This window comes from Mesoplodon mirus (assembly GCF_964341445.2).
Source record: "Mesoplodon mirus genome assembly, chromosome: 18".
In the NCBI taxonomy this organism is placed as follows: Eukaryota; Metazoa; Chordata; class Mammalia; order Artiodactyla; family Ziphiidae; genus Mesoplodon; species Mesoplodon mirus.
This window is the reverse complement of record NC_138994.1, coordinates 5,464,576-5,477,139: the sequence shown is the minus strand read 5'-3', so window position 1 is coordinate 5,477,139 and position 12,564 is coordinate 5,464,576. Positions and strand designations below refer to the sequence as shown.

At 43.9% G+C, this 12,564-nt stretch overlaps 2 protein-coding genes across 4 annotated transcripts in view; both read left to right on the top strand.

Moving 5' to 3' along the window:
- Nucleotides 1-1,243, top strand: part of ACLY (ATP citrate lyase) — a 42,910-nt gene extending 41,667 nt beyond the window's left edge. For all 3 annotated transcript variants that reach the window (XM_082602910.1, XM_082602909.1, XM_082602911.1), the window contains one exon: nucleotides 280-1,243. In XM_082602910.1, coding sequence (XP_082459036.1) covers nucleotides 280-374 — 95 coding nt within the window. In that variant the 3' untranslated portion in view covers nucleotides 375-1,243. The remainder of the gene's footprint in view (nucleotides 1-279) is intronic.
- A 967-nt stretch (nucleotides 1,244-2,210) lies between these two features.
- Nucleotides 2,211-9,987, top strand: KLHL11 (kelch like family member 11). Its single transcript, XM_082605042.1, has 2 exons — nucleotides 2,211-2,799; nucleotides 7,259-9,987. The coding sequence occupies exons 1-2, from the start codon at nucleotides 2,255-2,257 to the stop codon at nucleotides 8,838-8,840; spliced, it is 2,127 nt and encodes a 708-aa protein (XP_082461168.1). The 5' UTR covers nucleotides 2,211-2,254; the 3' UTR covers nucleotides 8,841-9,987.
- Nucleotides 9,988-12,564: the final 2,577 nt, after the last annotated feature.

Genomic DNA, 12,564 nt, shown 5'->3' with positions numbered 1-12,564 from the left:
TTAAAAACTCACCAACTCTTTTTTTTTTTTTTTTTTTTTTTGCGGTACGCGAGCCTCTCACTGTTGTGGCCTCTCCTGTTGCGGAGCACAGGTCCCGGACGTGCAGGCTCAGTGGCCATGGCTCACGGGGGGGTGCCCAGCCGCTCCGCAGCATGTGGGATCTTCCCGGACCGGGGCACGAACCCACGTCCCCTGCACCGGCAGGTGGACTCTCAACCACTGCGCCACCAGGGAAGCCCCACCAACTCTTAACAAAAAGATGCGTTTGCTTCATTTTAGGACACTATCTTGATCAGAAGAGGCTGAAGCAGGGGCTGTACCGTCACCCATGGGATGATATTTCATATGTTCTTCCGGAACACATGAGCATGTAATGGAGCCAGGAACCCTGCCACAGTAAAGTGAAGACGAGAATGCCTCGCCCCTGGGAAATAGCCACAGACAGCTGGCACTGGAGCTTGCTTAAAGGATGGGCCTGGAATGTAAACAGCCACCAGTGTACAGGCACCGAAGACCAACACCCACAGGCTAACACTGTTCAGTCTACACAAAGAAGCTTAATATTTTTTTTTATAAGCATAGAAATAAGAACCCAGCCAATACTTGTAACATTTGCTCTGCTACCTGCTGTATTTATTATATGGAAGCATCTAAGCACTGTCAGGGTAGTGTTTTTCCTCATTGTAGGGTGTTACAATGTTGCTTTCTTTTTCCATTAGGTAAAAAAAGTGTTTTCCCCTTGAAGGAAGGGAATGACACTTTTAAGACCTCAAGATACTCCATTTAAAGGACCCCTAATACGTTGTTTTTCCTTTTCGCTTTTCTTCCTCCTCCTATAACCTGAAGAGCATTGTATTAATCTGATTTTTTTTTTTTTTTAGGATCTTTTCGTATGTTGTGTGTTAAGAGTTTGTTTGGTATCCCCCTGAAATGTTCCGTGTTGCAGACTGATGTCAGGGGGACAGGACCACTGCATCCTTAGCCATTGTTACAGATATGTGGAGCAGTAATTTAAAATGTAAAGTCGTAACATACATATGTTTAAAGTGGAAGTGCAAAGCAAAAAGCTGTGAAATGTCTTGTGTCTTAACATTCTCTGTATTTATGCAACTGACTTGTCTGTTACCGACTTGTCTTCAGTTTGCATTTGTAATCCACAAAGATTCTGGGCAGCTGCCACCTCCGTCTCTCCTCTGTATTATAGTTTGGTTTAAGTAAACTATATAGTAACAATGAAAACATACTGCTATCTCCTGTCATCCATTTCCTTTCATCTGCATTCCTTTGAAGTGTACTTTCTAATAGTTTTACTACATGTAGTTTTAAAAATGTTCATCCATCTCTTAAAAAAAAAAGAATCAAAATACTATCTTCAAAATAACCCCACTATCTTCTCCCGTGAATCGGTACCTTCCGTTTCTCAGTGAATGGGAACCAAAGCTTTCCTTAGATACTCAAGCCAAAAGCCTGCCTTCACTTCTCTGGTTGCCAAGTCCTGTCGATTTACCCCTCTGATCAACCCATATCTGGTCGGATAACTTAGTGCCCTTAGTTCCACTTTTGTCCCCTTACAGTCCATTCTCCACACAGCCACCAGCGACATTTTAAAACAGGCAGCTGATTGAGCCACTCCCTTGCTTAAAGCCCCAAAGTGGCTTTTATTTATCTTTTTTAACAAGTATGTATGGAGCAGTAACTGTGGACCAAGCACTACGTAAAACACCTGACAAGCATCTCATTTAATCCTCACCGCGATTTTCCAATCTAGATAGTATCCCATTTTTAGCAAGATAAATTAGTTCAGAGATCATAAGTAACGTGCTCACCCGCATCCACTTAACTGGGGCTCAGTCTCGAGTCTTTTTCTTTTTTCAATTTTTACTCCAAGGCCATTCTAAACCCTTAAATAAAAATCCAGTGTTGCCACCCAAGACAACACTGGGTGAGGGTCTAAGGGGGCTTTTGCTTCACAAAACGATCACGAAGAGCACGCTGCTCTCTAAGGGGATGGAAACAGCCATCCTCCCAAGGGCGTGTGGATGGGCGGCCCCCGGGGAGACCGTCATAACTGGGGAGCAGTACGTTTGCACCTTACCTGAGTGGGGACGCGTTAGGTCGGGTCGGGGGGGCGCATGCGCAGACCCGGCGGCGGCCGGCTCCGCCCCTTGCCCACTATTTATTCCCAGAATCCCTCTGTCGCACCAGAGCCGCCGGATCTTTCGGAGACTGCGGGGTCGGGGGCGGCGTCGTCAAGATGGCGGCGGCGGCGGTGGCGGCGGCAGCAGCGGCGGCCGCGGCTGCATCTCTGCAGGTGCTAGAGATGGAGAGCATGGAGACGGCCGCTGCCGGCTCGGCGGGGCTGGCCGCCGAAGTCAGAGGCAGCGGCACGGTGGACTTCGGGCCTGGGCCTGGCTTGTCTGCAATGGAGGCGAGCGGGGGCGACCCGGGCCCGGAGGCCGAGGATTTCGAGTGCAGCTCTCACTGCTCGGAGCTGTCATGGAGGCAGAACGAGCAGCGGCGCCAGGGCCTCTTCTGCGACATTACCTTGTGCTTCGGCGGTGCGGGAGGCCGCGAGTTCCGGGCCCACCGCTCGGTGCTGGCCGCCGCCACCGAGTACTTCACGCCCCTGCTCTCGGGCCAGTTCTCCGAGTCCCGCTCGGGCCGGGTGGAGATGCGCAAGTGGAGCTCCGAACCCGGGCCCGAACCCGACACGGTGGAAGCCGTTATCGAATACATGTACACCGGGCGCATCCGCGTCAGCACGGGCAGTGTGCACGAGGTGCTGGAGTTGGCCGACAGGTAGGTGGCGGAGGCGGGATGTGCAGGGCGGGGGTGGGGATGCTCGCCCACCGAGGGCCGCATCCAGGGAGGGCGCAGGAGAAGGCGGGGAGGGCAGTGCCCAGGGTGGGCTCGAGGGAGCCCTGACGAAGTGCATTCGTTTGATACTTATTGAGCGCCTGCTGTGTGCTGTGGGGCCGCCCCTGCGCTGGGTGCTGAGGTTGCAGCCTGCCAGTCCGGCGAGGGCGCCCTGTCGGACTCCAGGCGAAGGGACAAAGGCAGTGAAGAAGAAGGTCCGTATGTAATAAGTACTGTGTGGACATTTAAAAAGGATGAAAGGATAGTGACTGCGTAGAAGAAAGACCTTTCTGAGGAGGTGACCGTTAAACAGACCTTTAAACGGCAACGGAGTACTGGCCATGCAAAGATGGGGAATGACCATTCCTGGCAGATAGCGCAAAGTCTCTCGGGCGGAACCTCATTTGGCTTAGAGAAGAAGTAAAAAAGGAAAACTCAGTGATCTAGTGGGTGAAGGGGAGAAGGGTGTGTGAAATGTGTTGGAAAAAGGAGTTTGGATTTTACTGGGTGATGGGAAGCTGGCTAAAGAAATGATCTGATTTAAATATTTTTAAAGATGTTTGTGCTGCTGGGGAAGATGGATTGTAGGGGGCCCAGATGGATGTTCCAGGGACTAGGTAGGAGGCAGGTGAATGCAGTTTGGAGATGGGGAGGAGTCTTTTGGGGCAGCATTATGTTACACATTCGTTATTTGAACAAATACCTATTGAGTACCTATTATGCATCAGTTCAGACACTGGGATCTAAGCTGCTGGGAATTCAGCAGTGAACAAAACAGACAAAAGTCCCTTTCCACATTGCACTTACGTCGGTAGATGGACAATAATAAATAAAACAGCATGTTAGGTGATTGCTAGAGCTGTTTTGAAAAATAAAGAATGGTGGAGCATATAGAAAGTGCTGGTGTAAAGGAGCTGTTTTTGGGGGGTTTTTTTGTTTTGTTTTGTTTGCGGTACGCGGGCCTCTCACTGTTGTGGCCTCTCCCGTTGCGGAGCACAGGCTCCGGACGCGCAGGCTCAGCGGCCATGGCTCACGGGCCCAGCCGCTCCGTGGCATGTGGGATCTTCCCGGACCGGGGCACGAACCCGCATCCCCTGCATCGGCAGGCGGACTCTCAACCACTGCACCACCAGGGAAGCCCTGGAGCTGTTTTTAAAATTGGATGGATAGAGAAATCCTCGTGAAGAAGAAGACATTTTGCAAAGAACCGAAGGAAGTGAGGTTAAGGGTGTTTCAGGTTGGGGACACAGGTGCAGAGACCCTGAGATGGTGCTTGTCTGGGTGTTAGAGAATAGCAGGAGGCCAGTGTGGCTGAATCAAAGGGTTGCAGGGTGAGAGGAGTAAGAGAGGCCTGAAGGTAATGGGGATGGATCCGGATCCCACAGGGCCTTGTCAGCCTGGGGAAGGACTTGGGCTCTTACTCTGAATGACGTGGGAAGGTTCGGGGTGGAGGAGTGATGCGGTCTGATGTGGAGAATGCTGCTGTGTTGAGAAAAAGGATGAGGTGGTGGGGAAGGGGCTGCAAGGGCAGAAGCAGACGAGTTTAGGAGGTTGTGGCAATGGTGGTGGAGGTTTCGATTGAGGAGGAGAAGGAAAATTGATGAGAAATGCTTTGATTCTAGACATATTTTGAAGGCAGAGGAGATGAATTTGCTGATGGATTTGATGTGGGGGGTTAGGGAAAAGACTGCTAGTTTTTTGACCCACTGGAAAGATGGAGTTTGTTCATTATTTATTAAGATGTGGAAGACTGCAGGAAAGTGTTTGGGAGGAAAATCAGGAGTTTGGTTTTTGGTCCAGGAAATGTCTAGTAGGCAGTTGTATAGAAGAGCACTGGGAGCTACAGATTGGAAGGAAATTAGCATACAGGTGGCAATTAAAGCCTCGGGACTGGATGAAATTACTTAGGAAGAGAGTGTAGATAGGAAAGAGAAACAGCGGGACTGAGCCCTGGGGTTCTCCAGAATGGTAAAGAGGAACCAGCAGAGGAGACTGATCCCATGGAAACCTAAAGTGTGTCAAGGAGGGAGTAGCCAATCATGTCAGCTCTGTCAACTGTAAGTGATCATTGGATTTGGTGATAATAGAGGTCCTTGATGGCACTGACAAGAGCCATTTAAGTCTGACTGTGAAGAGGATCAGAAAAGTGATACATGTGGACATGTGTGGAGAGGAGTCCGGGAAGTTCCTCCCCCCTGGCCCCAAGATAGGAGATAGTGGAGCATGTTTGTGGGCTGATGAAAAATGAATCTGTGGAAGAGGAGAAATTGATGTTATAGGACCAAAGTCCTTGAAACCAAGAAGGGGATAGAATCCGTATTAAAAGTGGAGAAGTTGGACTGGGAAGGCAGAGTATAGCGTACAGCTGTTAGGCAGACAGATTGGATAGTGGGAGAGAATTCCCCGGCAGTCCAGTGGTTAGGACTAGGTGCTTTCACTGCCGGGGCCCGGGTTCAATCCCTGGTCGGGGAACTAAGATCCTGCAAGCTGCGAAGTGTGGCCAAAAAAAAAAGATGGTGGGAAGATGAAGTTTTTGCCTGACTGCTTCTGTTTTCTCAGAGCATGAGATTGGGTCATCTATTTGAGGGTGCGGTTGGGTGGGTGGATATAGGTCTGAGAGAAGAGAGGGAGGTTTGTTGAATGCAGATGGATAAAGAAGGGTCATTGCACTCATTCAAGCTACGTTTGCTTCTGTCATGTGAGCTTGTGTTCTTTCAGATTTACTGCTGCTTTACTGGAGAATTGGGGCGAGGAGAGGAGAGAACACCCCAGACAGTTTACTTAAAACTTTGACTTCTCTCCATATGTCAGTTGCTGAGCAGCTGCCTTGTGTTTGGCATTAAGTGCCCTGCAACTATCACATCCAGTCTCACCCGTCAGCTCTGAGGCAGGATTCCTTTACGACCTCCCCACCTCTCCCCATATACTCTTTCTGCTGATCATACCTACCTTGCAGGCACTTACAACCTGAAGAGATACTAGGAAGTGCCCAGCATGATGCCTGTCACATGGCACATGCCTAGTATACAGTAGCTATTATTTTCATGGAGCAGTATTTCCAAATACCTGTCCAAGGGAATACGTGCCGGCTTACCTGGAGTGCCTGCCAAAAATCAGAAGCCGGGGGTGGGGCGGCCCAGGAAGGAGTGACACTGTCACCCAGACATGTTTGAGAGCCAGTAGAGCTCTTACCACTCAACCTTGTCTTTGTTTTATGTCTGAGATGGTGTGTTCTCTGGAGAGGGTGAAGGGAGCCTGTCTTGAAATTCATCTTCATGTCGCAGTCAGTTATTAAGCACAATAATCATAATAGCACATGGTTACTGAAGTGAGAGAGGCCTGGACTGATGAAGTCATTCCTTTTTTTTTCTTTTTTGGCCGTGCCAAACGGCCTGTGGGATCTTGGTTCCCCAACCAGCGATGGAACCCGCGCCCCCTGCAGTGGAAGCACGGAGTCTTAACCACTGGACCCCAGGGAAGTCCCAGTGAAGTTGTTCTTACATTATTTCATGTTCTCAGTTCTGAGGACTTACTCTTTAGCAGTGGTCTCAAATTGGCCACCCTTGGGGCTGAATTCTGCCAGATTAATTTATGTGAGCAAACAACATCTGGTCAGCTACATGCCAAACTACTTTCTTTACTTTTTTAACGTGGACCATCCTACACGTTTTCTGTTGTTGTTTTATTTCCTGGCTTCTTCAGATATTTTCGTTTGCCTTGCCTCACCTGCTTTAATGAGAACCCAGCTCAGGACAAAACCCCTGAGCACCACCCCTGCCCCCACCCCCCGGGCTACTCAGGGAGAAAGCCCTGGTGAAGAGAAGATTAAAACCTCTGACACAAAGCCTGCACCGCCATTCCCTCTGAGAGCTGACCAAACAGCCTCCCAGGAGTCACAGTTCCTGTACCATGTAGCTGATGCTAAAGAAATTCCCTTCACTGAGACCCAGCCTCATCTAAGAAGAGGCTGGTTGCTGGCAAAGGACTAGGGCAGGATGGCAGAGACAAGACTGGATTGGGATTTGCCTTTGCCAAGGGCAAGTTAAAGTGGAAATAAAGTATGGATGGGACTGTTGTACTTTATTAATGGATATGTTCTGAAACACCTTACATAATCAAAAACTCTGTTTTGTGTGTGTGTATTATACATACTTTGTATAATATATAATACATATAAACTATCTAATGGAAATAATTTAAAATATATAAAGATGATTTTTATATATGCTTTTAAACCTACTTTTCAGCACAGTCCTTTTTAATTTGGGAGGATATGCTTTTTTCAGTTGTGCATGAAGTGAGATGAAGCTTACATTTCAGTTTGTATAATTCAGATGCTCTCAAAGTGCAGCCACATAAAATAGGCACATTTGAAAATTCTTTCTCTTTTTCTTGATTTTAGGTTCCTATTAATTCGTTTAAAAGAATTTTGTGGAGAATTTCTCAAGAAAAAACTTCATCTCTCTAATTGTGTGGCCATTCATAGTTTAGCTCACATGTATACTCTAAGCCAACTTGCTCTGAAAGCTGCGGATATGATACGGAGAAACTTCCACAAAGTAATTCAGGATGAGGAATTTTATACTTTACCTTTCCACCTCATTCGAGACTGGCTGTCGGACTTGGAGATTACAGTTGATTCTGAAGAGGTTCTATTTGAAACAGTTTTGAAATGGGTTCAGAGAAATGCTGAAGAGAGAGAGAGATACTTTGAAGAACTTTTTAAGTTGCTCAGATTGTCCCAGATGAAACCTACTTACCTTACTCGTCATGTCAAACCAGAGAGGCTGGTGGCCAATAATGAAGTTTGTGTCAAGTTAGTGGCCGATGCAGTGGAGAGGCATGCTCTTAGAGCCGAGAATATACAGTCTGGCACGTTCCAGCATCCCGCTTCTCATGTCTCATTATTACCTCGCTATGGGCAAAACATGGACGTGATCATGGTCATTGGAGGCGTGTCAGAAGGAGGGGACTATTTAAGTGAATGTGTGGGATATTTTGTCGATGAGGACAGATGGGTAAACCTGCCCCATATTCACAATCACCTTGATGGACATGCTGTTGCAGTAACAGAATCCTATGTGTATGTTGCTGGGTCGATGGAACCAGGGTTTGCTAAAACTGTGGAAAGGTATAACCCAAACTTGAATACCTGGGAACACGTTTGTAGTCTGATGACAAGGAAGCATTCTTTTGGACTAACAGAAGTCAAAGGGAAGCTATACAGCATTGGAGGACATGGCAACTTCAGTCCTGGTTTTAAAGATGTGACCGTTTATAATCCCGAGCTTGATAAATGGCACAACTTGGAATCAGCACCAAAGATTCTTCGAGATGTTAAAGCACTAGCCATTGAGGACCGGTTTGTGTACATCGCTGCCCGCACTCCTGTGGACCGGGACACTGAAGATGGATTAAAGGCTGTCATCACTTGTTATGATACGGAGACTCGACAGTGGCAAGATGTGGAATCTTTGCCACTTATTGACAATTACTGCTTTTTCCAAATGTCTGTGGTCAATTCAAACTTTTATCAGACAGCCTCATGCTGCCCCAAGAGTTATTCTTTAGAAAATGAAGAGGCAGTAAGAAAAATTGCCAACCAAGTTTCTGATGAGATCCTTGAGAGCTTACCTCCAGAAGTCCTAAGCATCGAAGGCGCGGCCATTTGCTATTACAGAGATGACGTTTTCATTATTGGAGGCTGGAAAAACAGTGATGATATTGACAAACAGTATCGGAAGGAAGCTTACCGATATTGTGCCGAGAGAAAGAGGTGGATGCTTCTGCCTCCCATGCCACAGCCTCGTTGTAGAGCCACTGCCTGCCATGTGAGAATCCCATACCGGTACTTGCATGGCACTCAGAGATATCCTATGCCTCAAAACTTAATGTGGCAGAAGGACCGGATCAGACAGATGCAAGAAATACATCGACACGCCCTAAACATGCGCCGAGTGCCAAGCTCTCAGATAGAATGCTAGGTTCTCTGATATGTGCAGCTCAAAACAGTTATACCTGTTCACGAGGCTGAAGATACCCAGACTGTTACTTGAAAAAGTATGTCGATAACTTATTTTCTACATGAACTGATCATCGCCCCAAATAAAGGAAATACAGTCAAAAACTGAAGAATGGGAAGATCAATTCAATACATGGTAATTTTTGTTAGTTTGCGGTCTTTATCCATTTTTGGTTTGTGTGTGTGTTAGCCGAATAAGATCTTATTAAAGATAAGTGGAAAAACCAGGTGCAGTTACTTGACTGTCTGCCAGCAAGTTATAGCTCCTTTGTCTTAGGGTCTTATATTTTGAACATGCTTTAAGCACCAGTTATATTTGCACATTTACTTTGATAATCTTTTTCATTTTTTTCCCGAATGGTTGGTTTTGACAAGATCAGAATTTATGTATTGAGCCGTCATCTACAGGAGGTGTGTGCAATAGTGAGATTGAAATTTGAAGGAAGCAGCACCATATTTCAGCAAGATGATTTCAGAATGTTTGCACTGATACTTCTTTGTATTTGTTTATCTACAGATGCTGTCTTGTTTATTTCTAGAAGAGATGATTGATAAGAAATTTGTGATTGGCTCATGTATGTTTTGAGTATTTTTCATTTCTTTAGCAACTGTGTTATAAACTTCAGGTCATCACTCTGAGACAGGGGTAGTTGGCAAGAGCACTGATCTTTAGCTGATGGACTGAATACAGAGGAAGTTATATCTGTGAAATGTGTTTCTCTAAGAAGAAAAGTATTGTTAGTCTAGAGTAAGAAATCAAAGGCACTGAAAAATTTAAAACCGCTTTTTTCGGGAGTTGCAGGCTTATTTGAAGATAAATTAATGAGTGTAAATAATGCCAATGACAATCGACACAATGCCTTCAATTTTAAATTCTGCTCTGATGCATATTGTCTGGAATCCTTACCATTCCTTTCTAAAAGAAACTTTTTTCAAAATGGGAAGGAAGTAACAATTTAGAGAAATGTTGCTAAAGAGAAGCCTTATTATTTCTCAGCCTGGATTATTACGGTGTTTTATCCAGTTGCCCTAGACTTTCATTGGAACTTTGCCTGAGCCTAGAATACTACATTTGGGTGCATAATTATGGCTCTTAAAAATTTATCACTATGGTTATCTTTTATTTATTTTTATGCATTCTTCTGATACTCTTATCTGTGCCCAGGCTTTATGCAAATTAGCACTTAGGTTGACTTTTAGCACTCAGTTAACATAAGGGACTCCTGCTCTAACGGTTTGAAGTGTGGGTCCAGTATACTTTTCTTGTTTCTTTCAGAATGTCTCTACCTTCTTAGACATTCTGGAATACCATTCTAGAAGGTGAATTCCAAGTACAGTGATTTTTTTTTTTTCCCTAGTCCATCATTATAGTTAATCTTACTAGTTGGATCAAACATCAAAAGGAAAAAAAGCACAACCAGGAATTTTGGCTCTCAGTGTGCTGTGAGACTATTAATGTTTAGCCCTTGGACTCTATACTAAGAACTTAACTGAAATTTCTGAATTGGTATCCCTGCGTAGGACAGAGTTTTTCAATACTGTGTTGGAAACCTGCTTTAAAACCATTTAATTTAGGCTGGGGTAGGAATGGGAGACTGCAAGTCTATTTCTATATGAGGATATATTATCCTACCCCACCTCTACTGTTTTCTTAATTTCCATTTATTTGTAGTTATTTTAATAAAAGCTGTTTGGATTCTGAGAAGTGCTAAGTACTTGTGAGAGGTCTATGCAAGTAAGACAGAAGAGTTCATTGAATGAAGTTCTCATTTCTCTCTGATAGACTGTGCTAGCAAACTGCCTTTTCTTGGTGCTGTTGAAATAATTTAGTAGCTCACTAAGGTGCCAGTTTCTCTCCAGAAGGGTGTAAGGTTTTTGATTGCCCTTTTTTTTTTTTTTTTTTGTCTCAGAGTTGTCTTCTAAGACAGTCATTACCAAGTTATATGTAGGGTTATCTTTTTTTCACATGATGTGGCGGAAGTCATAACTCATAAGATTTAGGTATAATCTGGTTTTGAAAACGTGATTGAAACTGTTGTTTTTTAACTCGGCAGGCAGCCTAGGCCATGGCTGGAAAGAGAGGGTAAGTCCTTCCTTGCATGATGATGTGTGCAGGGTTCCTGACTACTGAATTCCTAATTTTCATATTTGAATTCACATGTGTGATTTCACATCAGTAACTTGTGTTTCTGAAATATCCTAACTAACTTGTTAATAAGGAAAGAAACCAGATTTGCTTAAGTCTGTTCAAGGCTGACATTCTGAAATTCTAAACTGGAAATAACTTCCCGCAGTATTTGGAAAGGTTCTGATTATGATGACCAGCCTAAAATGGCTCCTTGGGAAAGAAATTTCCTTTTTGATGAAAACTTAAAGATTGTGTTTGATAATGTAAGCAGTTAAAAAGACAGCTTTAAAAAGACAGCTTAATATGTATTCAAGCAAACCTTTTTTGCTTTTGTTTTTGTTTTGTAGAAGGAAAAGAGAGGAATTGATTATACCAAAAAGTAATAACTATACATAACTTTGAGTGAGGCTACTTATATCTTAGAATGGATATCCTTTAACTATACCTACCCCACCACGGTTAAAAAAAAAAAAAAATCAGTGTATATATTGAGAATGTCAGTCATGAGCTTAGTGTTTAAGTAATACATCTCACTTGCAGTTGTTTGCATGATTAGTCTTGTGTATCTTGATACTCAACTTTGCTTTTGCTGTGCCAATTCAAAACTACTTTGCTAAAAAAAAAAAAAAAACCCTCAGAATTCATTGACATCAGTTTTGTCTTGATTACTTGATTTTGTATTGTATTTCTGGGACCAAAAAAATTTTGAAATCTTTTTTTATGTAGGACAGAAGTTTGAAGAGATAGAAAGATAGTGTTTATGGCAGATTTCTGTTCTTTTGTATATTAAACTCTTCAGGCTGCTGGTAAGGCAGTTTCTAGGGCACACTTTTTTTCCTCTTTATGTTTCTTGCTAGTGTAGACGTGGTATGTTTAAATACTTCATTCTCTGCTTCATAATTCTAATATGAACACTATACTATTGGTAGACACATAAGCTGAATTGTATGTTTTAGTTACTTGGCCTAATCAAGCATAACCAAAGGGAGGTTTTTTTTGTACGTGCCTCAAACTAAGTGTATCGGCCACATTTCATGTCTTTCCCAAATATGTAGAATTGTGAAGCAAGTTCTCTGCCTACACTAGAAACATAGGGTGTTTATAGGTTGTCATTTAAGTGTAGAATATTTGGAGAAACAGTTCAGTCTCTCCTTTTTTAAACTGTTAAACATTCTGTCACAGTTCATCACTCCAGTTTGTTACTTTCTTGAGAATAGTCCATTTTTGTTTTTGTTATAATGCTTACTATTATAATATGTTTTGGTCATTGGAAACAAAACAGCTCATAGTCGTGATGTAATACAGTAACAATAACATATTAGTCATTTTGCTTCAAGGAATTTAATTAGATAGCCAAATAACCACTCTTTGTTGATTACCTTTGTACGGCTTTTGTCTTACTCTCCATGACCATTACTGGAAGTGTCTGACAGTGAAGCACATACAATAGAGCACTTGTTAACTTAATCCTCCTGCATAATGCACTCATGAAAAGTAGTGCTTGCTACATGGTTGAAGATCTTATGATCCATGTGCTGGGGCTCTTTGAGTTATTTGT